The following is a 14,239-nucleotide window of genomic DNA, read 5'->3' as shown; positions in this document are numbered from 1 at the left end:
TGGTTAATAACATTGCCTTGATTTGAGACATTGAAACAAAAACATGTTATTGTCTTTGGTTTAGCTCAAGTCCTGCAGCCACAGATGCCTAAATCAATTGGTCTATCAGTCGATCATATAAACAAAAATAACACATGTAATGTTTCTGTTTTGGTGAATGCTTATACACTTTAAATCTAATTGATTTAAATTCTATTCCTAACATCAAACTGTTTTGTTTATATATTGATCCAGGCCGAGATTTTGGTTCAAAACAACTTTCAAGTACATCAAAGCAGCAAAACTGTTTCCGATCTCCATCATGTAAGTTTGAACAGTTACCTCTGTTATTTCATTATGGATGGTCGGCACTAACCCTGACTTCCATGTTCTTCGTGCCTTTAGCATCTATCCAGAAAAAGAGAAAGGAGAACTCATTTCAGAAGTTGCCGGATAAGAGACAAAGAAAGAGGACATCAGCAGTTTTGAAAGACATTACCAATATTGACTTTTCTTTGGGTACTGAAAATCAAGAATTACCAACATCTACAGTTTTTCCAGATACTGAATTTGGAGGTTTGTTGTCATAATTTATATATTCCTATTTTTCATTAGCCTATATTTTCTATGATACTATTTTGATCTAAGCTTTGTTTCATTTGTTTTTTTACAGCAAATATAGATGAGACGAGTGAACTAGAATTTGACTGTAGCTCTTTAGATACTACTGATTCAGAGTATGAATAGGACGATGTTGATCTTCCATCTTCTGAACATGATTTACTTAATACAAAAAAGTCTACAAGGTCTACAAAAGGACAAAACAAAGATGGTATTGTATTTTATAAATAATTATTATAAAGTGTTTCTTTTATTTATCAGTATGTGCCTAATGTTCTTGCTGATGTTGTAAATTCAGAATATACTGATGAAGGTGATCCAAAATACACATGTACACATTGTGGTGCAATGATGTGGTATGGAGAACGTTTGAACAAACGCCGGAATGCTAAGATTCCTACATTTTCACTATGCTGTATGCAAGGCCAAGTGCAATTGCCGATGCTGAAAGAACCACCAAGTGTTCTAAAAAAGTTGATGGAAGGTGATGATTCAGAAAGCAAGCATTTCCAGAAGAATATGAGACCTTATAACATGATTTTTTCATTTACTTCACTTGGTGGGAAAGTAGAGAGATCTGTTCAAAAGGGAAAAGGACCACCCATGTTGGTTCTACAAGGAGAAAATTATCATCTAATGGGTATTTTAACTCCTAATAATGACAGCCAAGCAAAGTTCGGACAGCTTTACATAGCTGACACAGAAAATGAAGTTGAAAACAGAGCAAATTGTCTGAGGTACTTTTATACAAGTATTTTTAAGCCTTACAGCTCAAGCGTTTTGTCTGTCCGTTTGCATCGATGATGATATTTTCTAAATTCTATTGCAGCTCTGGTAAAAGCGGTTTCAATTCCAAAAAGAAGGATAATCTGAGGAAAGGCATTATTGAGAAATTGATGAAGATGTTGGATGAAGTGAATCCATATGTCAAAAAGTTCAGAACTGCGAGAGATCGGTTTCATATTGCACCAGAGGATTCTTTTCATATGAGGATTGTAAGTGATCGATCTAAGGATGGGAGAACATATAATACTCCGACAGCCTCAGAAGTTGCTGCGCTCATTCCAGGAGATTTCAATCTAGATATGGATAAAAGGGATATTGTTCTACAACAGAAATCAGGAAACCTACTGCGAATAAACGAGATACATGCTTCTTATCTTGCCCTTCAATATCCTCTGTTATTTACTTATGGAGAAGATGGATTCAGACTTGGTATTAAGAAGGGTGTAACAAAAGCTACAAAGAAGCAAAAGAAGCCTAATATCAGTATGCGACAATTCTTTGCTTTCCGCCTTCATGAACGTAAGAATGAGTCTCACTCTCTGTTGCATTCGAGAAGACTATTTCAGCATTTCTTGGTGGATGCCTACACTACTATAGAGTCTAATCGCCTACGCTATCTTAGATTTAATCAACCTACTTTGCGATCAGATACTTATGACTCTATCAAAGAGTCTGAGAATGCAGGAAAGGTTGATATGAGTGATCAAGGATCAGAGTTCGTCTTACCAGCTACTTTCACTGGAAGTCCTAGATATATGAAGAATCTTTACTTGGATGCTATGACCGTATGTAAGCATTTTGGATTTCCAGATCTTTTCATCACATTCACTTGTAATCCGAAATGTTAAGTCTCAAAAGCTAAAGGCAGAAGATAGATCAGACATTGTTTGTAGGATCTTCAAGATGAAACTTGATTCATTGATGGATGACTTAACAAAAAAAAAATCTTCTTGGCAAGCCTATTGCATGTAAGTTATGAATAAAGTTATATTTTAGCTTCCAACTTCTTTATTTCGTTTGGTTGAGCCTAATAATATTTTTTTCCTTACAGCGATGTACACGGTCGAGTTCCAGAAACGTAGCTTACCACACGCACACATTCTCTTATTTATGGATCCTTCGCACAAGTTTCCTACAACCGATCACATTGACAATATCATTTATGCGGAGATTCCTGATAAACTCGAAGAACCTGAACTTTATGAAGTTATTAAAGATATGATGATTCATGGTCCTTGTGGAGCAGCTAATAAGAATTCTCCATGTATGGAGAATGGTTTGTGCTCTAAGTCGTATCCTAAACCATTTTCTAAGACGACCACTATTAATAAAGAAAGATTTCCGGTTTATAGAAGGCGGGAACAGTCAGAGAACTTTGTCTTGAAGAACGGATACAAATGTGACAATCGGTTTGTTATTCCATATAACAAGAGACTATCTCTACGTTTTCGAGCTCATATTAATGTGGAGTGGTGAAACCAAGCTGGATCTATCAAGTACTTATTCAAGTACATTAATAAGGGACAAGATCGTGTGACTATTGCTGTGGAACCGCCAGATCACATTGTTGCTAACGAGTTGGGGAATGAAGACATTACTGTGGAAAAGATGGAAAAGAAAAGAAACGAACTGAAGGACTTTTTCGATTGCAGGTATGGAACTAATACAGAACATTGTACCTGATTTTAAGATGTGATACATATTTACGTTTCTAATTGTCTATTTCTCTTATGCAGATATGTGTCTTCTTGTGAATCAGCTTGGCGAATCTTCAAATTTCCTATTCACTATCGATCAACTGCTGTTGAGAAGCTTAGTTTTCATCTACCAGGAAAACAAGTGGTTACTTTTAAAGGAAAGGACAAGCTGAAAAAAGTGATCAGTCATAAGCTCATTGAAAAGACAATGTTCTTGGCATGGTTCGAGTTGAATAAAATCGATGAGTTTGCAAGAACACTAACTTATGCCCAGATTCCTATCTACTATCACTACAAGAAAACGTAAGTTTAACGAGGATAATTAACGAGGAAAAATAATCCTCGTAAAAGTACGTTGATTTTGCGAGGAAAGTACGTGGAAAAAGAGAAGCCTCGTTATTTCGTCGTAAGGTAACGACAAAACAATTTTGTCGTAAAGACGATGTAAATTGACGTGGCTTTTACGAGGAAACACTATTTCCTCGTAAATACCACGTAAACTTCGCGAGTTCTTTACGACGAAATACTTTACGTGTACTTAACGAGGAAATTTTGAATCCACCAACTTGGTAGGTAGCTCACGTTTTTTTTGGCCATCCAATTAATTTTCGTCGTAATTTCACACGTGGCTATACTTTTCACACATATGAGTATGGTAGACAGCGGGCGACCAGTAACTATGGAATATGTGTGAAAGGGGAAATAGATTTCTACGGGATCTTGACGGAGATTATTGAAGTCGAATTTCCAGGGATATTGAAGCTGAAATGCGTCCTCTTCAAATGTGAATGGTTTGATCCCGGCTTCAACAGAGGTGTTCGGTCTAACAAATTCTGTGTAGTTGATGTCAACGGTGGACGAAGGTACAACAAATTCGAGCCTTTCATCTTAGCTTCACAAGCAGACCAAGTTAGCTTCCTTCCATACCCTCGAATGAGAGATTCAGGTATAAATGGTTAGCTGTGATCAAAGTTACACCTCGAGGACGAATTATCAGTGGAGAAGAACCACCATTGCAAGAAGAACAGATAAATGAAGTCGAGGAACCTGAACAAGAAATTGATGACATCCTTCTCATTGATCCGCATAATCACGAGTACGAAGATCTTACCAACGATGCCACAGACGAAGCTGTTGAAGACGAGTTTAATGAAAATGATGATGTTTCTAGTGATGACGAGAATGTTGATGTATCCGATTGATGTATTTGATTTTATGTAGTTTGTTTTATGAATAAGATAATGTGGGAGTTTGATTTATGAATAAGGTAATGTGAAAGTTTATTTTAATTATGAATAAGGACTTGTGGTTTGGGGTTTGGAATATATTATAAATAAGGTTTGAGGTGAAAGAATAGATTGAGGTTCAAGGGTAGATGGGTTTGGGGTTTGGAATATATGAAGTAGAAGATAAGGAAGATGGGGTTTGGGGTTTCGGATTTTAGGGATTTAAACGTAATACTCGTTAATTCCTCGTAAGCCAAAATCATCGTAAGGTTGTCGTAAGGCCACGAGGAGTTTACGACGAAATTAAAAAAATAAAGAAAGCGGGCCACGCTAATTCCACGCAAGCCAAAATCGTCGTAAGGTTGTCGTAAGGCCACGAGGAGTTTTGTTGGGGTCAAAAACGGTTACGACAAATTTAACATTCAAAACGTTCGAAGAAGAAAATAAGAGTTTCTCCGAAGAGTACTTTTCGAAATAGATTCTTCCTTACGAAAAAGCTTGGCGGAAGAAAGAATCGAGACGTCCGACGAAAGCTCGAAACAGGTCGCTACATAGCGACCGAGCGCTCGTCCCGCTCGGTCGCTACGTAGCGACCGAGCTCGAGCCGAAGCTCGGTCGCTACGTAGCGACCGAGCGATCGTCCCGCTCGGTCGCTACGTAGCGACCGAGCTCAGCCAAAGATCGGTCGCTGTATAGCGATTGAACCTTTCCGAACATCGATACGACACCAGTCCTTGCATTCTCGTCAAACCTTCGAATGCTATCTCCCGAAGACCGTGGCAAGCTCAGTCTATGTTTCCCGCTATTCTAATTCATCGATCAAACTTCGCGGATTAGAAACCGCGGAAAACTCGTAGTAAACGTGTCGAGTCGGAAGACGGCCCAAAGGGACCTAAAACACGACTCGAGGCCCATCCTACGATTTTTCCTAACCAAAAGCCCGTGAACCACAGCATGGTTCACGCTTGGCCCGCGAGGAAGGATAAATGTCAAGTTTCCGCGGATAAATACGGAAGTTTTGAAGATAATTGTGAAGATCGGGAAAAATGGAATATCTCCATTTTTATGCTATGACGGCTTAAGGGCAGAAGAGTAAAAGCGTAAACCGACCTTGGAGCTAGTATATAAGGAGTCCTAGGCGAGGAGCAGAGGGAGGACTTTTTGGAGAAAAAACTTAGCACTTAGAGCGATTTAGGCAACTTTCCGTTTTTGTTATTTCGAGCTGCGACTCAATTAGGTTTAGCCGTCTTAGGGTTGCTAGAACTAGGAATCTCGCCGACAGCTCTCGAGCCCAGGCTTATACCTTGTTGTAACGCTCATACGCAGATTGGGAATAAGATCTACTTTGCTCTCTTTTCGATTTCTTATTTTTATCGTTGTTATTCTCGTGTTCTGATTGCTTAACGTGTGGTAATTAACAGATATCCGGGTCCTCTGGGAAACTAGGGTTTTCTTAGTTTCCTTATTTAAACGGAAATCGACAGTGCGAATTTCGGTTCCCACAGTTTGGCGCTAGAAGGAGGGGGACTTACGGATCAATCTAACCCGCAAAAACCACTCAACGATCAGGAAAGACATGCGAGATTCGACGTGCGCGAATGTCATCTCATTCAGGGGGGGAGAAACGGTCGACCGAGCCAAACCTCGGAACGATCTCCTTGTTATCGAGTTGACAATTCGAGATATCGACGTCGCTAGAATACTAATCGATACCGGAAGCTCGGCCGATATCATCTTCAAAGACACTCTTGAAAAGATGGGGATCAGTCAATCCGAGATCGCGAAATGCCCAAGCCCACTGCTAGGGCTTTCGGGGGAAACGACCATGGCCTACGGATCGATTAGACTCGCTGTCAAAGCCGGAACCGTGACAAACATCACAGAGTTTCTAGTCGTCGACCGCCCCGCATCTTACAACGTTATCATGGGGACGCCATGGTTGAACACCATGCGCGCAATCCCATCAACCTACCATCTTTGCCTCAAGTTCCCGACCCCTAACGGAGTCGAGGTAATCTGGGGAAATCCAAGAGTTTCCCAGGTTTGTTTCGCCGCGGAACTAAAACGAAAGAGACCGATCCTCGAAATCACTCCTAAGAAAGCGGAGAAAGAGACCTCCAGCAAAGATACGCGAAGTCAGGACTCAGCGGAATTCTTCTGGCAATCTCGTATCTTCGCAGCTCTAGACGAAAAACGCGAGCCAACTTGTGAACCCGTGGTAACGATCTGTCTCGACGAAGCCTTCCCAGAGCGCTGCGTCGAGATCGGAGCCAATCTCCACGAGCCTTTAAAGACAGAACTCATAACCTGTCTTACAAAGAACCTTAATACTTTCGCGTGGGCTGCGGAAGATATGCCAGGAATCGACATTAACATAACATGTCACGAGCTGAACATCGACCCAACATTCAAACCCGTCAAACAGAAAAGACGGAAGCTGGGACCCGAACGTGCTACCGCAGTAAACGATGAGGTCGAAAAACTGCTTAAAGTTGGGTCGATAACGGAAGTAAGGTACCCCGACTGGCTCGCCAACCCCGTAGTAGTCAAAAAGAAAAACGGGAAGTGGCGAGTTTGCGTAGATTTTACCGACCTAAACAAGGCATGTCCAAAGGATAGCTTCCCTCTACCACATATCGATCGACTGTTAGAAGCGACGGCGGGCAACGAACTCCTATCCTTCATGGACGCTTTCTCAGGCTATAATCAAATTAGGATGAATCCCGACGATCGTGAGAAGACTGTGTTCATTACCGATCGCGGAACCTATTGCTATGAGGTAATGCCCTTCGGCCTCAAAAACGCTGGAGCAACTTACCAACGACTCGTGAACCGAATGTTCTCCAAACAACTCGGAAAAACGATGGAAGTTTATATCGACGACATGCTTGTCAAATCCCTCAAAGCAAGTGATCACGTGTCACATCTCGAAGAATGTTTCGCACAACTAAATTCCCATAACATGAAGCTCAACCCGACGAAATGCAGATTCGCCGTGGCATCAGGAGAATTCCTCGGCTACTTGGTCACCAACCGCGGTATCGAAGCAAATCCAAAACAGATCAACGCTCTAATCGAGATGGCTTCGCCAAAGAATAAACGGGAAGTCCAAAGACTGACCGGCAGAATCGCAGCACTTAACCGATTTATCTCACGATCAACAGATAAGTGCCTGCCCTTCTACGACGTCCTGCGAGGAAATAAAAAGTTCGAATGGACGGAAGAATGCGAAAACGCCTTCCAACAGCTGAAGCATTATTTAGCTACTCCTCCAGTCCTCGCAAAACCCGTGGAAGGAGAGCCTTTGTTCTTGTACATCGCGGTATCGGCAACAGCCGTAAGCGGAGTCCTGATCAGGGAAGAACGCGGGGAGCAGAAACCTATTTTTTACATAAGCAAAACCTTGCTGGATGCCGAATCTAGGTATCCGTTGATGGAAAAATTGGCATGCGCGGTCGTAACATCAGCCCGAAAACTACGACCATATTTCCAATCCCACACGATTGTTATCCTCACGACTTTTCCCTTACGGACAATTTTGCATAGCCCAAGTCAATCAGGCCGATTGGCGAAGTGGGCGGTCGAGTTGAGCGAGTATGACATCGAATACCGACCAAGGACGAGCGCAAAATCACAGGTGCTCGCGGACTTTTTGGTCGAACTTCCAACGGGAGCAATAACCAACGAGGAACCAAATTCCACCTGGCTCCTCCACGTCGACGGATCTTCATCCAAGCAAGGATCGGGTGTCGGGATCCGCCTCACATCTCCAACAAGCGAGATCCTGGAACAATCGTTCAGATTGGAATTCCATGCCTCAAACAACGAGGCCGAATACGAAGCACTGATCGCAGGTCTACGTTTGGCTCACGGCTTAAAAATACGCAATCTCCACGCTTACTGCGACTCCCAGTTAGTGGCCAGTCAATTCAGCGGAGAATATGAAGCTAGAGACGAACGGATGGACGCGTACCTCAAACTGGTCCAAGGTCTAGCTCAAGACTTCGACTGTTTCGCCCTTACCCGGATCCCCCGTTCCGAGAATGTCCAGGCGGACGCCCTCGCGGCCTTAGCATCAAGTTCCGATCCAGGACTCAAAAGGGTAATTCCGGTCGAATTCATCGAACATCCGAGTATCGGACCCCCAGTCGTTGTCAATCTCATAGAGGGTCAAGACGACGAGGAAGAAGAGACTACGATACCACCACCATCGGAGCAATCCGATTACGGTTGTGATACCCCATGGCTTCAGACGATTCGAAACTACATTATCGACGGGCAACTGCCCGCCGAAAAATGGTCAGCTCGCAAGATCCGAACACAGGCCGCACGCTACGTAACAGTGGACGGTGAAATCTACAAGTGGAGATTCTCCGGACCGCTCCTGACGTGCCTGGAAGGGGAAAAGGCGAGGAAAGTAATGGAGGAAATACATTCCGGCTCATGCGGCAACCATTCCGGCGGAAGATCACTAGCCGTGAAAATTAAACGCCACGGGTACTATTGGCCAACAATGATCGGAGATTGCGAAAAATTCGCACGAAAATGCGAAAAATGCCAAAGGCATGCGCCAACTATCCGACAACCCGCCGAAGTTCTTTCCTCCATCACGTCGCCTTATCCCTTTATGCGCTGGGCCATGGATATTGTCGGACCTCTGCATAATTCAAAGCAAAAGCGTTTCCTTCTAGTCCTTACCGATTTCTTCTCAAAATGGGTAGAGGCGGACTCGTACGCAAGTATAAAAGACGTCCAAGTCGAGAATTTCGTATGGAAAAACATCATCTGTAGGCATGGAGTTCCTTACGAAATCGTAACCGATAACGGGTCTCAATTTATTTCCACCCGATTCGAGGCATTCTGCGAAAAGTGGAAGATACGACTCAACAAGTCAACTCCCAGATATCCGCAGTGCAACGGACAGGCTGAAACAATCAACAAGACCATTCTCGACGGACTGAAGAAACGCTTGGAGGCCAAAAAAGGTAGATGGGCCGACGAACTCGAGGGAGTCCTCTGGTCTCACCGTACCACCCCAAGGCGAGCAACGGGAGAAACTCCCTTCGCCTTGGTATACGGCGCGGAGTGCATGATTCCCGCGGAAGTAGAATTTCCCGGTGTTCGAAGAAGGTTCTTACCCGAACGAGAGGAACTCAACAATGCTATGCTCTTGGACGATCTCGACCTCATTAACGAACGCCGGGATCGAGCGCTCATCCGAATTCAAAACTACCAGCACGCCGCTGCAAGATACTATAACTCCAACGTACGGAACCGAAGGTTCAATCAGGGAGATCTGGTCCTTCGCAAAGTCTTCCAAAACACCGCTGAACGAAACGCGGGAAAACTCGGAGCAAACTGGGAAGGTCCCTATAAAATCGAAAAAGTCGTCCGACCAGGTTCTTACGAAATAGCCAACATGCAGGGCATAAAAATCCCTAGAACCTGGAATGCGATGCATCTCAAAAAATACTATCACTAAACAAACCAACTCGCAATCACTGAACTACGAGACGGCTTGATCTCCGCAAGGAGTACGTAGGCAGTTTGCCGAAAGGCAAATTCAGCTGTCCTCCCTTATTAAAAAGGGGGGAGTGGGTACGTATACTCGTATACTCCCGAAAAAATCGAAAAACTTCTTACCGCACTTTTGGTCTTTTCGACTTATCAAAACATCCTCACCCGCGAAATCGCAACGAGGTCTTCGGAAATTGGTCGGCCGCTTGGGAGAATCGAACCTTTAGCATCGCGAGACGTCGCAAAAGATGCCTCAAAATTGGTTTCTTCCGAGCAAACGAAATCTCCGCCAAAAGACACATATATGCACACATTAACATTTATTTTGCGCAAATTAATCAAAACAACGGCACACGCCACCAAGTCCGATGCTGATCACATCGAACTCACAAACGTCCTAAACAGACATAGCCATCTCATGGAGATGACTCTCTTACATCCGACACAAGGATAATAGCGCTATAAAAGAAATCCGAAATTTTGGTCTAGCACTTCCGGTCTCCGGAGAGATGCTCGATTCGTATCAAACAAGTCGTATAAGCCGAGAACTTTTCGCGGACTTTACATCGATACGAATCAGGAAGAAATCGCGACAGGAAAAACGATAGCCGGTTAGTCACCGCACAATCCTTAAACCGAAAGTAAACCTAGGTCTTGCCCTAAACCCAGCGCACTGGTCTTAACATCTCAAAGGCATGATATCAAAAGATAAGAGATTCTTAAACCACGCCTCTATGTTTACGTTCGATACCTTCAGCGCCCCCGCAGAGTTCACATCTCGCGGAAGAACTCTCGAAACAGGTCTCGAATAAAACATTTCACAATCGAAGAAGGATATGAGACGACAACTCATCACCTTCCTCCCCACTATTCACAAATTCATAAAAAACGTTATCCGATTATCATACCATAAAACCGCGGAGCGGTAGGGATTCAAAGCCACACACGGCCAGTCCCGAAATACAAACAAGGCCGTTCAAGGCCGAAGCTTAAAGACATAAAAAAAAAAACAAATCTCTCGCAAGAGATCTAACCCAAGTCACCCTCAGAACTTACGCTCCCTCTTCACCCGCCGCCTCGTCCGAGCCTGGAGCCGCATCGCTTCCGTTCTCTCCGACCATCGGATTTTTCCCCTCTGGGTCTTCTGGACACGTCGGAAGGAAGCAAGCGGATTTTAGGTCGGCCAGGATGAGATCGAAATCGCCATCCTCGGCCGCCATATCTCCCTTGCAGCCGGACAGTCGGGCCTCTTCGGCCTCCAAGGTCGGGGGAGTCTCACTTTGGAACGACCGAACCACGGCCATCCCGCCCTCAATCGTCGCCAAAGCGAAATCCCTGCTCCGGATACGCTCGAGGGAACCCAGGGAAGCAGAAATCTTCGCCAAGCAAGCCTGAAACTCCGCACGAAGGGCATCCGTAGCCTCTTGGATCCCGCGGCGCGCTAGTCCAGCGTCACTCTCGATCTGACGCTGGAGTCGACGCACCTCCAAGGATTTGGCCTTCCTGTTCTTCTTTTCCTTAAGCAAGGAACTCGCCGTCTTCCCGAGGTCCCTCTCAAGCTCTCCTATCCCAACCTCGAGCTTTGACACTTTCGCAGAGTGAGAGTCCTCGACAGCCGTCAACATAGCCTCGGTTTCGGACCATCTGCCCTGAAGCTCCACCAACTCCCCGGAAAGACGACTGGTCTCAGAACCACATTCGCTGATCATCCCATCGATCAACGATATGAACTGCGAACAAAAAAATTCTTAAGACTAAGTCCATGAAAAGAATGCACGACAGACGATCGGGAATTCAAACGAGAAACAAACCTTTCCGCGAAGTCCCGATGCTAGGATCGACCCACCTCGCTGCGAAGTCTCCCCGTCACCGCTCTTGGCCAGTTTCCTCTTCCGACTCTTGGGCTGAGTAGCCTGGGCAGCGCTAGGAGCACGCAGTGCCAGAACGATTTCTTTTCTGGCTGGAGGCGGAGGCATAGAGTCAGCGGCCTTCTCTTTGTCCTCGACGAGGATCGGAGTCGTGGAAGATCCCGCAGGTAGGACTTGCGGGGGAAGAGCCGCGACGCCGGTCCCGTGACACGGGGCAACGACCGGCGCGGAGGAAGACGGAAACTCGGAGCCAGTCTGAGCCAATTCCTTCTCGGCTTGGCGACGAACTAGTTTCTCTCGGAAAGAAAGATGACCGGTAACACAAGCCGGCACTTCCGCCGGAGAAGTTGGAACCGGAGCCAGAGAGGTGGCCTCACCCATCTCGACGTCGGAATCCTTCTTATCACCTTGGGAGGAAGACATGTTGAAAGGAAAGTTATGAAACTAGAGAGTTTTTGGAGAAAATGAAGGAGGAAAGATGTGAAGAAAATGAATGACAAGAGCTCACTACTTATAGAAGTATGGGTTCGGAATGTCGCCTCGACAACCTTTTTCCGCGGAGTTTTAACTGTAAATTTCGTCCAATACGCTTAACCTTGTCAAAGTCATCTATCCGCCCGCTAGAGTCACAACTCTAACGGGCTGGGGGGCTAACTGTTGGGGTCAAAAACGGTTACGACAAATTTAACATTCAAAACGTTCGAAGAAGAAAATAAGAGTTTCTCCGAAGAGTACTTTTCGAAATAGATTCTTCCTTACGAAAAAGCTTGGCGGAAGAAAGAATCGAGACGTCCGACGAAAGCTCGAAACAGGTCGCTACATATCGACCGAGCGCTCGTCCCGCTCGGTCGCTACGTAGCGACCGAGCTCGAGCCGAAGCTCGGTCGCTACGTAGCGACCGAGCTCGAGCCAAAGCTCGGTCGCTACGTAGCGACCGAGCGATCGTCCCGCTCGGTCGCTACGTAGCAACCGAGCTCGAGCCAAAGCTCGGTCGCTACGTAGCGACCGAGCGATCGTCCCGCTCGGTCGCTACGTAGCGACCGAGCTCAGCCAAGCTCGGTCGCTACGTAGCGACCGAGCGATCGTCCCGCTCGGTCGTTACGTAGCGACCGAGCTCGAGCCAAAGCTCGGTCGCTACGTAGCGACCGAGCGATCGTCCCGCTCGGTCGCTACGTAGCGACCGAGCTCGAGCCAAAGCTCGGTCGCTACGTAGCGACCGAGCGATCGTCCCGCTCGGTCGCTACGTAGCGACCGAGCGATCGTCCCGCTCGGTCGCTACGTAGCGACCGAGCTCAAGCCGAAGCTCGGTCGCTACGTAGCGACCGAGCACTCGTTTCGCTCGGTCGCTACATAGCGACCGGGCTCGAGCCAAAGATCGGTCGCTGTATAGCGATTGAACCTTTCCGAACATCGATATGACACCAGTCCTTGCATTCTCGTCAAACCTTCGAATGCTATCTCCCGAAGACCGTGGCAAGCTCAGTCTATGTTTCCCGCTATTCTAATTCATCGATCAAACTTCGCGGATTAGAAACCGCGAAAAACTCGTAGTAAACGTGTCGAGTCGGAAGACGGCCCAAAGGGACCTAAAACACGACTCGAGGCCCATCCTACGATTTTTCCTAACCAAAAGCCCGTGAACCACAGCATGGTTCACGCTTGGCCCGCGAGGAAGGATAAATGTCAAGTTTCCGCGGATAAATACGGAAGTTTTGAAGATAATTGTGAAGATCGGGAAAAATGGAATATCTCCATTTTTATGCTATGACGGCTTAAGGGCAGAAGAGTAAAAGCGTAAACCGACCTTGGAGCTAGTATATAAGGAGTCCTAGGCGAGGAGCAGAGGGAGGACTTTTTGGAGAAAAAACTTAGCACTTAGAGCGATTTAGGCAACTTTCCGTTTTTGTTATTTCGAGCTGCGACTCAATTAGGTTTAGCCGTCTTAGGGTTGCTAGAACTAGGAATCTCGCCGACAGCTCTCGAGCCCAGGCTTATACCTTGTTGTAACGCTCATACGCAGATTGGGAATAAGATCTACTTTGCTCTCTTTTCGATTTCTTATTTTTATCGTTGTTATTCTCGTGTTCTGATTGCTTAACGTGTGGTAATTAACAGATATCCGGGTCCTCTGGGACACTAGGGTTTTCTTAGTTTCCTTATTTAAACGGAAATCGACAGTGCGAATTTCGGTTCCCACAAGTTTACGACGAAATTAAAAAAATAAAGAAAGCGGGGCACGCTAATTCCACGTAAGACTCTCTGAGTGAATGAAAATAAGGAATTGTGGTTTGGAATGAAAATAAAGATAGGGTTTGGAATATATGAAGTAGAAGACAAGGAATATGGTTTGGGGTTTGGGGTTTCGGATTTTAGGGATTTAAACGGAATACTCGTTAATTCCTCGTATGTTAACGCCGAACTTACGACGAATTCCTCGTAAATACCACGTAGGACAGATTCGTCGTAAATACCACGTAGGAAAGATTCGTCGTAAATACCACGTAAAGTAAATGATGAACGCGGCCCACTTTAATTCCACGTAGGA

General features: G+C 45.3%; 1 protein-coding gene across 1 annotated transcript; it reads left to right on the top strand.

Moving 5' to 3' along the window:
• The first annotated feature begins 951 nt into the window (after positions 1 to 951).
• Positions 952 to 3,390, top strand: LOC103853396. Its single transcript, XM_033289335.1, has 5 exons — positions 952 to 1,337; positions 1,430 to 2,175; positions 2,438 to 2,662; positions 2,870 to 3,038; positions 3,123 to 3,390. Exons 1-5 carry the CDS (start codon positions 952 to 954, stop codon positions 3,388 to 3,390), a joined length of 1,794 nt encoding a protein of 597 aa, XP_033145226.1.
• Positions 3,391 to 14,239: the final 10,849 nt, after the last annotated feature.

The sequence above is a fragment of the Brassica rapa genome, chromosome A04 (genome assembly GCF_000309985.2).
Source record: "Brassica rapa cultivar Chiifu-401-42 chromosome A04, CAAS_Brap_v3.01, whole genome shotgun sequence".
Lineage (NCBI taxonomy): Eukaryota > Viridiplantae > Streptophyta > Magnoliopsida > Brassicales > Brassicaceae > Brassica > Brassica rapa.
Note: the sequence above shows the minus strand (reverse complement) of the source record. Positions and strands in the feature narration are given on the sequence as shown.